Source organism: Trypanosoma rangeli, assembly GCF_003719475.1.
Source record: "Trypanosoma rangeli strain AM80 chromosome Unknown Tra_15.4_contig_00064, whole genome shotgun sequence".
Lineage (NCBI taxonomy): Eukaryota > Euglenozoa > Kinetoplastea > Trypanosomatida > Trypanosomatidae > Trypanosoma > Trypanosoma rangeli.
In genome coordinates, this window is record NW_021705809.1 from 15734 (window position 1) to 28889 (window position 13156).

Genomic DNA, 13156 nt, shown 5'->3' on the forward strand with positions numbered 1-13156 from the left:
GGCTATTCCCCTTTGGTTTTTTGCGGCGATCCATCTTTGATGCTGAAATGACATGCGCATCTGTTACGACGAACTTTATCACCACCACAATTACACGATCACGGCCGACCTAATCCTTCGCTCTCTCTCTCTCTCTCTATTATCTCTCTTTGCATAACTGTACACCGGTGGGCATGCGTAGCATTGGCGCATGCGTGTGGTCCTGGTTTCTTTTTTGTCTTTTCATTTTGTTACCGTATTTCGCCTCCGTCTGTTTTTTTTTTTTTGCGTGTGTCTGTGTGCAGTTAGTGGAGCCAAGGAACAGCAATCGAGGGATTGGACTGGCGTGGGTCCTCCACCGAGGCGTTTTGCATACATCAGGAATGCTGTCTACACGGCGGTTGCTTGCGGCTGCTGGTGGCGTGGAGACGACGGTGTCGTATCGTAAAGGGAGTTATCACCTTGTCCCGAAGAAACACACAATTGGAAGGCGTATCGCGGTGCGCAGTTACCTTGACCGCAACCGGACGGAACTCTCTGACCGAACTTACATGCCACAGAAGGCTTGGTTTGAGCCGTACACTCCGAGACATTTTGAGAGGGAGCATGAGGAGCTTAGCTACAACTTTTACAACATTGAGACAAAGCTGATTTGGACCGCCTTTGACACCCCTGAGAAGGTTGGGATTTTACTCCACGATGAAACCATCAAGGGGGCAAAACACCTCTACGACAAGGAGTTTCTGGACTCCGCGTTGCACTGGACTCAGGAGGCTCGCTACTGGCGTTGCATTGGTATTACGAAGCCCTTTTACAACAAGACAACACTGCGGGCGCACTGCTGGCATGATAGGGGTATTCAAGTTGGGACGCTTGTCCTTTCACAGGCCATGCGTCACGCGTTAATGGATTTAGAGCGTGCTGTTCGACGAAAGGAATTGGGCCTGCCACCAAACTACATATGGGACCGTTGGGGCCCTATTGGTTTTATTGATGGCGCCAAAACTGACTATTTGCCGCGGTTCTCACATAACCCGTATATGGACCCGGACGGTGTCGAGGTGACAGAGCTCGATGTGGCCTCATTCAACACCCATGAACAAATTAAGGAACGTTATGGGGCGTTTATAGACCCCGACCTCACCCCATTCGATGGGGTCTTTCGTGCCCCTTCACATGGCACACTAACCCTCGAAGACGTGCCGGAGCAGACGGCGGTGGAATTGTTTCGTCAGCTTAAATCCAAGGCAGGAACGCCAGTGTTTGTCGGTGGCGGGGCAGAAGTTGCCCCGGCTGACATGCGTGCCCTATTCTACCTTAGCGCGAATCCAGAGTGGCTTGAGAAGGCTCAAGGCGTCGATTCTTGGCAAGAGGTGCGTGAAATGTTGGTTCCTCTACAAGAGACTTGTGACGAAAAGATTGAAGCACTCCGGCTGTTGCAAAATACACGCCATGACGCGAATCGTGTGCGCTCTTTCTATGAGGAAAAGTGTGGCTTTGCGGATTTTATGTATACTCCTGATAAGGTTATCACCGCGGCGGTGCTGTGTTACTTGCAGGAGTTACATCGCATATGCACTGAGACAGAATGGGGCAAACCGCTCTCCCTTGCCTTGACAGACATGGAGAGAGCCCAAGTAATGGGCAAGGAAGCCTTTTTGGTGTATCGACACATTGAGGATGCGATTCTTGACAAACGACGTCGGACCTGGGCGACACGCTTTGCAGGTAAGGCGAACGAAGAGAGCACCTTGGACTATCTTCTTGAGAACTTTGGTCGTCGTACGGAGCAGATGCGCAACGTCGGTTCCACTGGCACAGAGTTTGATCGAGAGCAGGAACCGATTGGCAGACAGGTGCAGAGGCGTGTTCTTGACTCGGACAAGGCTCACAAATTGGCTGAGGCCCGCCAGAAGCGGGGTAAGATGTGGTCCAAGAAGAAGAGCGTTTTTGACTCGCTTCATCAGAAGCAGCTGCAAAATGTGTCGTATGGTATTCGTTAAATTTGTTGCGTGTACATTTTACTCTTTCCTTTTGCGTCTGTATGTGTGTGGGAGGCTTGGGTTGCTTGGTCACTGTTCTGAGAGCGGCTGCGAGGGAAGGGGAAGAGAGACTGCGAGTTGGAAAGGGAGTGAGAATGGATTGAGTGTGACGCAGTCAATGGTTGTGGATTCATGCAATTCATATTATGTGGTCTTCTCGATTTTTTTGTGCGCCGCTGCAGCGGCTGGCGCTCCGCAGCCCCTCACCGTATTCTTCATCTTGGAGAATTCCATACATGTGGGCAGAGCGGAGAATTTTTTTTCCTTTTTCTTTTTCGCTTGTTGTGTTCTTGCCATCTTTGCCAGTATAAGATTCTTGAGGTAGGGAGAGTGCAAGTGGTCTGCACGGGCAGCTTGGATCTATTCTCTTGGTGCATCCACACTATAGCACCACTACTGGCATTACGGCCACGGTCGCCTCGCTTCACTCGTGTTGTGCTTCACGAGCAGTTGTGGCCATCAAGGCGGGGTGGGAGGAGTGATACCCGCGCATTTGTGAGAGTTAAACAGGAGTCAACTTCACCACAAGGAGGAGGAAAGCCATCACAAGGCATCGAGAGCATAAGACATATATATATATATATATATATAGTACTTTTACACTGTAAGTTTGCGCAATACCAAAAGCATACAGGTTCCACAACACGCATATAAAACAGAGGGGTTGTTTTGAAACATAATTGGAATGACCTTGCATGCGCTGTCGCCACCACTTGCCAAGCCGCTGTGCCGCAAACCGAATCAACACCATCTTCCGCCCCTGTTTCTACCGTCCTCGTTGCCCACCACGGAAGCAATTTCCGCTGTTGGGTGTCGGGCGATTGCACCCCAACCTATGTCACTTCCAGACAGGGCGTCGCGCCGAGGTAGTGCCTCCCTACGCAACTGCTGTAGTGTCACGAAAATGGGGCTCATGACCGAGACAGATTTGCATCATGCAAGTCGCCGTAGCGAGGTAGATGTAGTTAGCTATGCCGTGAAGCACCAACTGCCAAATTTGGTGAGCGACATGATTGGAGACTTGCTGCGTGAACGGCCAGAGGATGATGTGGATGGATGGATTTTCCGGTGGTTTAAGAGGGTGTATGAGCAGCGCCAAGCAGAGTTGCAGCGACTGTTGACGCAACCACGTTTCCATTCCTTTAGACGACGTGCCGTCAGCGACGAAATGCAGCAAAAGGGATGGGGATTTTTTTTTGACGCAATCGTCATTTTTTGCGCCCTTGACACAGAGGCGGTCCGAGACCGCAATGCTTTCCAGTGGAACGACGCTGGGTATTGGTGACCCCGTGAAGAAAGACGTGTCTCAGTCGCAGCCGCGAGTTGTGTTGGGTTCGTCGCAGTGCACCATTGTCGTGTACTCGCCACCGTCCATTGCGGGTGTAGTTGGACGCAGCGCCACAGTGCCTCCACCGTCCAACTTTTCCCCGAGCGGTGGGAGCCCGCTGCTTACCACCACCATTGCCCAGCGCTCCCTTCCAATCACCCAGGAATTCCCCAAGTTGTCAGCTGGGGAGCAAGAAACCATTGTGTCGCGAGTATCTTGCGGTGCGGACTTTCGTGTTAAGTCACGATCTCCCCACAAGGTAGAGGCTTGCGGCAGCAACAATGGGGGTTTGGCTCCAAGCCCCGTGTGATGCAATGAGCTGGCGCAGAGTAAGGGGGGGGGGGGTCAATCTATTTGGCTTGCGGGCGTTACCCAGAGCATGTGCAAGATGTGTTCTCATTTTTAGCAAATGTGTGTATATGGGGCGGGTGACACCGTGCCAGTGGGGAAGATATTTTGGCTGCAGAGCCCCATTCACTATTTTTGGGAATTTTTTTTTTTACAATTTATTTTCTCATTTCCCTTTTTTCCTCAGTTTGTGAGCTTGTGTTGTTGTTTGTTCTGTATTCGGGGGTAAATACATTGTGATCCCCGTCATTTGTTTTCTTCTGCGGTATTAGGTGGGCGATGAGCAATAGGATTTATCATGTTGTCATGAACCAACTCCAGGACGGTCGAAAAAAGGCAAAAGACAAAGGAAAACAGTGAGTACAAAACCAAGTGTATGTATATGACGGGTTTTTTTCCTTTGCAATGCTAGTTGTCTTTGAAATATGAGGTGGTAAACCAAAACAGCTGTTAAATTGTTTGTGTGTCTTTGTCTCCGTCACTGTGTGTGTGTGTGTGTGTGTGTGTGTAGTTTCATACATCGGTGGCAGGTGAAAATGTAGCAGTTGCGGTGGATGCCATCATTGATGATGGGCAAACCGAGCGCGGGGGACGCGGTGGTACTCGTGAATGAAGAACTAACTACAAAATATATATATTTATATGGAAAAGTGAATTTAAACAAACATTTGAGAGAGAGAGAGAGAGAAACGTGTAAATCGTATAGCAAATGCTTGTCGTTGGCAAAATGGAAACTATATAGTGTACACACACACACACACACATGCACACACACACAGAGAGAGAGAGAGAGACGGGTAGACAAACCGAAGTGAGGTCACCATTGTTTACTGTCATTGTCTTTTTGTCGTCGTCGTTGTTGCCTTTTTTTTTATTATTATTCCCGCCCCCTTTTTTTTCTTTTCTTGCTTTCTTTGCGAGAAGACCCACAAAAAGAATTAAAATGGGAATGTTCCCATATATACACACTCGTTTCCTTTTTTCCCCTGTTTTTTTTTTTTTGGTTTGCATGTGGTCCTCTCCCTCTCTCTGTTCTTCCACACGTGCGTCGTGGCCGGAAGGTCTGCACAGCTGAGTACTTGCGTGTCTCGCTTGTCTTTTTCCTTTTTGATACTCTTGGACTGGCAGCATTGCAGCTTTTCTAAAAGCAAAGGGACTCCGCTCTCCCTCGCCGTTTTTCCTCCACCTGCATCGTCACAGTGCTTTTTAGCACAACAGGCGGGTCTGTGGTTGGGCGAGTAGGGGGAAGAGGCGGAAGCAAAGAGGCCCAATCCAAGGCAGTGTTTTTTTTTTACTATTATTATTATTTCCTGCATTAATTTCTGCGTGTGTGTGTGTTTTGTTTTTTTTTGAGGGGAGAGGGGTTTGCTGGAGCTCCTTGTGGGTCGTTGTTCGTTCGAAGGCTGCAAGACATCTCACACAACACCCGTGTGTACGTCTAACCTTCACTCTGAGAGCGGACGGAGGATTGCAGTTTCAACCACAACTACTACAAACGTCAGGAGGAGGACGCTGGAAATTTCTTCGCGCGCCAAATGGAGTCACAAAAGGTCACCTGCGACGATGTGAACAAGCTTGTCGCCATGTGCTCCATAAAGCAGGATAGGGCCATCACGTCGTTCCAGCAGTGCTCTTCCAGCCTCTTCGTTCTGCTATATCAGCGTCTCTACAGCTGCACCATTGAAGGCATTGAAAGCTCACCCTACACGCTGCAGCAGAAACAAGGGAACGTCACACTTGTCTTGAATGAGTTGCGAGAGAAACGTGGCATGGACGTTACAGGCATTGACGCGGAGCAGATCATTCAATTCAATGAAGAACACATCAGTCGACTCATCAGGCTTTTCTTGGGCATTGCGCAAGAAATGCGAAGGAAAAAAGAAATGGGTGACGCGCTGTCTGCTCCACTTGGCTCTAAAAAGTCACCTTCAACGCGAGACGCATTTGTCGCAGCGTCGGCGAGACCGGTGTTGGCTGAGTTACCAAACAAATCCGCAGAAAATGGAACGTGGTATGCCCCAGTAAGGACTGTTGAAGAAGGGAAACAAGTGTTGCACATCGATAACGTGTTGGCCGCCCCATTCCCTCAAAAGCATGTGAAGGCCGCTTTTTTGCACCTTGACGAGGAGCGCCTTGGTCAACCCCAAGGTTCATTCGCGTCCCCGCATCAGACACATCACGTTCATCCTCGTCATATCCGGGAAATGGACGACGGAGTGGGTGCGGGTAACGCTGCCGTCATCATCAGAGGTGAGGTAGAGGAAGACGACGATGACGTTGCTGGTGCCTTGGTGATGGGGCCTGCCGTGAAGGAAGAACACGAATATGGTGGAAGCACGGGTAGTTACGGCAACGGGGATGAGGAGGAGGAAATACCCACCAAGCGGTTGGTGGATGCGTGGAGCGCCGAGGTGATTCCACCCAGGCGCTTCAGTAAGGTGATCAAGTCCTCCTGTATTGCAGATATTCGAGAGCGGTTGCAGCTCATGGATGAACGACTGAAGAATGAGGACCGGCAACGCGAGAGACGTCAACAGGCTGCAGTGCAGCGTCACGTTGGCGTCAGCGAGCCTGAGGCAAAAGACACCAGACACATCAAAAGGCACGAGAGACCAAAGGTAGTGTTACCGCGTAGTCTTGTTCCTGATGCCGTCTCCGCAGAGGATTTACTTCGTCATGAACCGAAGCGCATGATAGATTACACGCTGCGGAACGAAAAGATAGAAATGCTTCGTTCCATTCGTTTCATCGATGACTTGCAGAAGGAAATTCGACGAACGATGGTGCAACGCCACAACGACGCAACGCGACAGCTACGCGATGAAGTCCGAGAGGCATTAGATGACGATCGGCGGGAAAGGTTGGAGCGCATGCGCCAGGTTAAGGACGAGGATCAAAGGTACCGTAGTGCCTACAAGGCAATTATGGCTGCGGCGTGTAATGACCTTCGTACCGCAAAGGACCTTATGATGGAGCGTACCAGACAACTGGCGGAGTATCATTCACACTCGCTGCGTGAGAGTCGCCGCATGTGCCAATACATGAAGCGGGAGAGCAAGGAACGAATGCGGCACGATCTCCTTCGCTATGCGAGTACTGTAACAGGGTGGCAGTCGCACTTTGTCAGTTAGAGCTTGTTGTATGTGTGTGTTTTCTGTGTGGGGTGGAGGGAGCTGTTTGAGGAGGAAGGAGGTTTCCACCTCCCTTCTCTGAACAGGAATGTGGGAGGAAGATGAGGGAGGAAAAAGTAGACGCGAATGGTAATAATAGCAATAAATAAATAAAAATCAGTGGATGTTCTTCTTGCTGTTTTTTTTTCCGATTTTTTTTTTTTGTTTACGCGTTGTGGCTTTTTTTTTTCTTATTGCTCCTCTATTTCTTTCTTCCTTCCACCTGTGTGCGTGTGTTGGCGTGGCAGCAGGTTTTTACTGATGATAGCGGCGGTCTGGCGCCACTAACAGAATTTCCCCGCTGGCTTGCTCTCTTTTTTTTTTTTTTTTTGTTGTGTGTGTGTGTTTTCGTGTTTGTTTCACTGTACATGACTTTTTATTTTGTTCTCCACTACTCTCTTGTATGACAAAATGCCCTGTCTTCGCCTCCGTTCTGTTTTGTTTGTGTTTTCGTGTGTGCGTGTACGTGGGTGCTGTGTCCGGGGAGGCAGATATCATAATGTATGGTGTACCTAGAGAGAGAGAGAAAGAGAGACGGGGGGATGACGGGCAGTTGTTCTTGAACGCAGAGTGTCTACGTGCCTTTCCGCAACTGAGAGCAAAAATAGTGGGCGTTATAATGCCCTGTGGGAGCGTCCCCCTCCCCCCACACACACTCACCTATTCCCTCACGAGGATGATGGTTTCCGCGCCACCCTTGTCATTGCTTTACGACTTCTCTTCACGTTGTTGCTGCCGTTGTGTGTGTGTGTGTGGCGACAGGTACGATGCGGGAGCGGCGTGAAGGCCGTGAACCTCACACATTTTTAGACAACTGCTGCCTCGAGGAGCAGGTATCACCACGACTAAATGAACTTAGGCACCAGAATTGCTTGGGCGAGAATCCGGAGGCAACGTCGACGGTGTTCAATTGCTTCAGTAGTGTAAGCTCGCAGCAACCCGGTATCTCCTACGATAGTGCGTACAGGAGCAGGAATGGGGTCGGCTACTTCCCGCCGCCACCACCACCACCTTTTCCTCCCCTGCCTTTTTTTGTGGGTGACGACAGTGGGACTGACTCGAAGTTTGTCGGCTGGCCGCCACCCCTTCCGACCACGCACTGGACACTGCCGCAGGATGCCCCGTGGATCCCACCGCCACCCATCCCGCCCAATGCTTCAGGTGTTTCCCGCAACAACATGGGGGGCAGTGCGGCCACAAAGTGGCCGACGCCACAAGACATTCCATTGCCGTCAACCTTTCCGTTTCCACCGTACCTTCTGCCGCCTTTCGCACCAATGCCGTCAAACGCGGACTGGGGACAGATGCCCCCGCCTCCGCCGTGGTTTCCGTGTCCTCAAGGGGATCAACATCACCAGCAACGGGGGCAATACAGTGCGGACGACACGTCAACCCTCGACGATGCTGATGATGATGACGCTAACGACGGTACACTGACTGAACCAGGCTCTCGAAGGGGAGGAGGACCTGGATCACACCGAAAGAGCTCTGCACGTCAACCTTCTATGTCAATGCACGACGAAAAACATATGTCTTTGATGGTTCGTGAGGCAGAAAGGCGTCAGCTGCAGACCAAAGGCGTCCGTTCCTCAACTAGGAACTCGCTGCGGAACGCAACAAAAGATGGAAGGCAGGTGTGTGAAAATTCCTCGTCGGTACAAGGGTGGAATGCACCTCGTGCTGCAGCAGCGTCTGCACGAAGGTTCAGCTCACCTGCTGTCACGTCACGGCCCGTCAAGACAACATCTCGACCATCTAGTAGGCCAATACCACTTGACCGAAGGCGAAATGACTACATGGACGCGCGTGCACTTAAGGGAGTTTCACCGCGTTTAGAGGACGCCATGAAAGGGCGACCTTACTCGCGAAACGTAAGAGTGTCAAATGCATCTCGTGGACGCGGCCGTCCCCATACCCACAACATGGGTGTGGGTGGCAAAAGTAATAGCATCCGCCACTTGTCAGATATCAGTGTGCCTCGTGGTGTTCGGCATGCTTCTTACCAAGAAGCTGCGAAGCAGGATGAACGTGTGGCAGAATATCTTAAGGGCATTGAAGACCTTTACAAACGTCTCCGCAGCAGTTATGAAGATTTTCAGCGCGACCCATCAAAATATTTGAAGAATGTATCTATATTGAAGGAGGCGGCAGTAGCCAAAGCGCCACCACCACCGCAATCATCCTCGTTCTCACCAGCAGTGTCACGGCCGTCATTGGCACCACATGACTTTCTAGATGATACAGCTGCAGCAGAAGACAAAGGATATGACATAAAGCGTGTGGCACCGCAAGAGAAAGGAGTCCCTCCATTATCTCGGGAGTCCCAACGAATACGGGAAGAGTTGTTCAAGTTAGAGATGCAGTGGCAACGACTAGAGGAGTTGAAGCGAGGCACCACTGGAGAATGCGGCGCTGCTCCGATGGAAATGTTGCAGGATGACTTCAGGGAAACAACATCGAGGATGCTCCACGGAACAAGGGCTGGCAGGGCGGAGTTCAGCGTCGGCAAACCCCAAGGTCATGAAAATGGGAGACTCAATGAGCGCGTCACAAGCATGCGTGATTCACTTTATGGGGGCAGTGTACAAGGGATTGCCCCGGTTGAGGGAGTGAGAAAGGACAAACCAAAGGCCGGTATTCTGTCACGCAGCTCTACTTCACACCTTACAGGAGATGAGGCACAAAACAGTTTCTTGGATGGTGGTCAAGTGGGTCATGAAAATCGAAGTGCTAACACTAGTACAAGCAGTCACAGGCCCTTTACCCGTGATCATGTGCTGGAGTTGGTGCGGGAGCGAAAGGCTATGCTGGAATAGATGCTGTAGGATGGGGAATATCATTATGTGTCCATATCTTTGATGATGCAGTTTTGTTTAGAGTTTTATCTCACAACAATGAGCGTGTTTTTTGTGTATCGTTGTAATGTCCATAAATCATTTTATTATTATTATTATTGCTTTGGGCTGTACGCCGGATACTTTTTGGTGTGGCCCCAACCCCAGGTGACTGCGGAAGAGCCAAGACATCCACAACTCCATTTACTCTCCCTTGACAGTGATGTCTGCGCATGCATGCCTGTGTGCCTATGTGTCTATGTTTGCATGTATACGTTTATACCGTACGGTCTTCTTCTTCTGTGGTGCAGGTTGCTTTTGTGTGTGTGTGTGTCTGTTGGGTATTGGGTGTTGTGTTCTTGACAGTCATTCCCTACCAGGTAGTTACGCATCTATCTTTGATGGCAAACGCTGCTGACAGCGCTACTTCCACGGCGGATGAAAGTAAACGAGGCAGTTTATTCGGGGTTTCGGCGACGTGCCCGATGCCATCAGAGGAAAACTTTTCTCAGCGGTCAAGCCTTCACCACTTTGGCATTATTGCTAGAAAAAGTGTGTTATGTGCGTCGAGGCAGCAGAAGGCGTGTGGCGCCTCATTGTGCGCCTTTCCCCTTGATGACGCTACTGCTTGCGAGAGTGGTGCCTGGCGGGCGACTGGGTGCTCCCCGCTAGCCGCGTTGGCGTGTGGTGTGGAGGACCTGGAGGGTGGGGTGGAGCAAACCTGGAGTTTACTCAGTCAATCGAGTTTGTGGGGTTCTTCCGTTTGTGGTTGCATCACAGCGTCGTCATGGGGTGTTCCAGCAAATGTGAAAAATAGTATTTCCAGTTTTCTTCGCCTTGGGGCCTTTTTGAGCCTTCGTGCCGTGTTGGTGCCGCTTCCTGACTGTGGGGATGATGGTAGCGAGACGACGGCTGCGTTTACCGAAGCTGTTGCCGTTCTCGCAGAGCACTTGCGACAGGCTCGGACGACAAACATTTGGGTTTATTGCGATGCCGCGTCCCAGGCTCATCGTGTGGCGTTTTGTCGACTTCGCACCGCCCTTGTATGGGGTTCCACCACCCCGCCTTTGTTAACTGAGGCTGTGAAGTCTGTGTCACGCGAGGCACTGCAAAGAGTGATGCCTTACTTGTACTTCTCTGAGACATTCGGGGCACTTCCCTCTGAGTGGCTTGGAGAGCCTGTTGTGGCGTTTAATGTCCCACGTGTTGACAGCGTTGAGCGTGCTTTGCGGTTTGGCGCTTTCAGGGCTGCACCCGATTCAGATTTGCCGAGTGACATTTTACCTCGTATTCATTCTTACTGGGCCACAGCGCAACCTCCTTTTATCTCTTTAATGGCATTTGTTGTGGAGCTACTTCGTCGACGGGCGGCACCTATGTTTTCTGTAGACGAATTTGGGAGGGCCTACACGCTTCTGGACCAGTTGTATGAGAGGCATATATTGGACGATGGAAAGGACAACTTTGTTAACTTTGAGGACACCTTGCAACTTCCACTACAGCCGCTAGGTCACATGTTGTCAAGCGGGGTCTATGAAGTGTTTGAGATGGATGCTGCCAAGTACAGACAGTACCATGCCGCAATGCTTCACTACTTCCGTGATTGGTTAGAGAACTATGAGGAGCGTAGCCACGGGAAAATGTGCAGTCAGCATGTAAAGAGCACAACAGGCGAAGGAATGAAGACCGTGTACGTTGTTCTTTTAGGTGCTGGTCGGGGTCCCTTGATTGGGGAATGCTTATTTGCAGCCTCCTCCGTTGGTGTTCGCGTCCACTTGTTTGCGGTGGAAAAAAACCCTGAGGCGGTGGATTTTGTTCGTCTTCGATTGCGCGCAGATCCCCAATGGTGCTACGGCATAGACACATACGGTCATGTGGTAGAAACCCTCTGCGCCGACGGGCGAGCGGTGACAGCGACGATAGTGGGATCGCTGCCGACACAGTGGGGTTTATGTGATCTTGTTGTTTCCGAACTACTTGGAAGCTTTGGTGATAATGAACTTAGCCCAGAATGCCTAGAGGAGTTTTATGAGGATTTTCGACGTCACCAGGCCTCCGTTGGAATTCCTCTAAATCCACACATGACTTCCATACCACAAGAGTACACCGCCTGGATTGCCCCACTCTATTCAGGATGGATGGAGGAAGCCCTCGCAGGGACGGCTGTCTCTGGGCTTACTGTGCTGCCGTCATGGTGCCACGACCGTTGTGCGGCAATTTTTCACTCCATGTTTGTCACAAATGTGTGTCGCGGTGTCGCCTTGTCGTCACCGCAGCCGTGCTGGACATTTAACCACTTTACCGGGAAAGAATATTTTCAGCAGGAGCGGGAGGCTTTACTCACTTTTCGCATGAACACGTCTGGTCGCTGCAGTGGCTTTATTGGATACTTTACGGCTGTATTATTTGCCACTAAATCGAATTGTGATGGAGAGACCAAAAAGGATGTTTTTGTTTCTACGACTCTTTCAACCGCCCCTGAAGAGCGAACCTTTGGAATGTTTAGTTGGTTCCCGTGTTTCTTCGCCACTGCGCCACGAGACATGCTGGAAGTGGACGCCAATGACTGTTTGCAACTGCACCTGCGGCGTTGCGTGGATGCTGCTGGGAGGCGGGTGTTCTACACCTACGACGCCAGTCTGCTATCAAAGGGGCCTGTGGGAGCAGTGAAGGCGACCACAACAGTTATTAACGACGGTGGCTGGGCCGCATCCATCCTCTTGTATTCCTGAGGGTCAGTACGATGGGGTGTGCACGAGAAGGAGGAAGAAGAAAAGGGGGGGGGGGAGGGGCAGTTGAGACGTCGTCTCGATGGATTTAACTCTCAATTATTTGCAGATAAATTGAGAGAAATAATTTTGTGTTGATTTACGTGCAGTACGTCCGTTTACTCATTTATTTTTGTTTGGAAAAGCACAGAAATGAAGGCAAAAAACAACACGAGGGAACATGTGAGTTTTGGTGACACTTCCTTTTGGATGCCTCTGCGCACTCCCCTTTTTCCCTACCCATACTTCAATGTTGTTTGTTTGTTTGTTGTTGTTGTTGCTTTTTTTTTATTTGTGTGTGTGTGTGTGCATATTCCCTCTTAGAACTTTCTAGCAGGGGGCGCAAGGAAAGGGGAGTGGGAGTCAGCCGGTAGCGGAAGAGGTGGTGGTGGTGTTGGTTCCGTCGCTGCTTGGGTGGGAAGACAGCCGCGGCCGCCACAAGGGGCACGCAATACACGCCGAGAGCTGCGTTCAGCAAAGAAACACACAAGCAAGACAAATAGAAGGAAAGGCGAAGAGAAATAAACAAAGAAATAGGATAGACAGTGTGTGTGTGTGTGTGTGTGTGTTTTTCGCAAATCAATGCCGCGTCACTACACCCCGAAGGAGGTTCGCGCGCACTGCTTTGAAGATGATGCGTTTGTCTCTGCCAACGGCAAGGTTCTAGACATCACTCCGCTTATTCAGC

General features: G+C 50.6%; 5 protein-coding genes across 5 annotated transcripts, besides 14 other annotated features; all 5 read left to right on the plus strand.

Moving 5' to 3' along the window:
- Positions 1–117: 117 nt before the first annotated feature.
- Positions 118–149: a microsatellite.
- Positions 150–362: 213 nt separating this feature from the next.
- TraAM80_02705 (uncharacterized protein) lies at positions 363–1982 on the plus strand (the record flags this gene model as incomplete). The annotated part of the gene is made up of 1 exon (XM_029379700.1): positions 363–1982. One exon carries the CDS (start codon positions 363–365, stop codon positions 1980–1982), a length of 1620 nt encoding a protein of 539 aa, XP_029240418.1.
- Positions 1983–2589: 607 nt separating this feature from the next.
- Positions 2590–2612: a microsatellite.
- A 94-nt stretch (positions 2613–2706) lies between these two features.
- Positions 2707–3306, plus strand: TraAM80_02706 (uncharacterized protein; the record flags this gene model as incomplete). Its single annotated transcript, XM_029379701.1, has 1 exon — positions 2707–3306. One exon carries the CDS (start codon positions 2707–2709, stop codon positions 3304–3306), a length of 600 nt encoding a protein of 199 aa, XP_029240419.1.
- Positions 3307–4178: 872 nt separating this feature from the next.
- Positions 4179–4205: a microsatellite.
- Positions 4206–4366: 161 nt separating this feature from the next.
- Positions 4367–4384: a microsatellite.
- Positions 4385–4441: 57 nt separating this feature from the next.
- Positions 4442–4474: a microsatellite.
- Positions 4474–4490: a microsatellite.
- Positions 4491–4977: 487 nt separating this feature from the next.
- Positions 4978–5047: a microsatellite.
- Positions 5048–5231: 184 nt separating this feature from the next.
- On the plus strand, positions 5232–6827 carry TraAM80_02707 (uncharacterized protein; the record flags this gene model as incomplete). The annotated part of the gene is made up of 1 exon (XM_029379702.1): positions 5232–6827. The coding sequence occupies one exon, from the start codon at positions 5232–5234 to the stop codon at positions 6825–6827; it is 1596 nt and encodes a 531-aa protein (XP_029240420.1).
- A 178-nt stretch (positions 6828–7005) lies between these two features.
- Positions 7006–7062: a microsatellite.
- Positions 7063–7180: 118 nt separating this feature from the next.
- Positions 7181–7226: a microsatellite.
- A 154-nt stretch (positions 7227–7380) lies between these two features.
- Positions 7381–7401: a microsatellite.
- A 232-nt stretch (positions 7402–7633) lies between these two features.
- TraAM80_02708 (uncharacterized protein) lies at positions 7634–9682 on the plus strand (the record flags this gene model as incomplete). Its single annotated transcript, XM_029379703.1, has 1 exon — positions 7634–9682. The coding sequence occupies one exon, from the start codon at positions 7634–7636 to the stop codon at positions 9680–9682; it is 2049 nt and encodes a 682-aa protein (XP_029240421.1).
- Positions 9683–9798: 116 nt separating this feature from the next.
- Positions 9799–9821: a microsatellite.
- Positions 9822–10019: 198 nt separating this feature from the next.
- Positions 10020–10057: a microsatellite.
- Positions 10058–10101: 44 nt separating this feature from the next.
- TraAM80_02709 (putative arginine N-methyltransferase, type II) lies at positions 10102–12432 on the plus strand (the record flags this gene model as incomplete). Its single annotated transcript, XM_029379704.1, has 1 exon — positions 10102–12432. The coding sequence occupies one exon, from the start codon at positions 10102–10104 to the stop codon at positions 12430–12432; it is 2331 nt and encodes a 776-aa protein (XP_029240422.1).
- A 287-nt stretch (positions 12433–12719) lies between these two features.
- Positions 12720–12776: a microsatellite.
- Positions 12777–13013: 237 nt separating this feature from the next.
- Positions 13014–13037: a microsatellite.
- Positions 13038–13156: the final 119 nt, after the last annotated feature.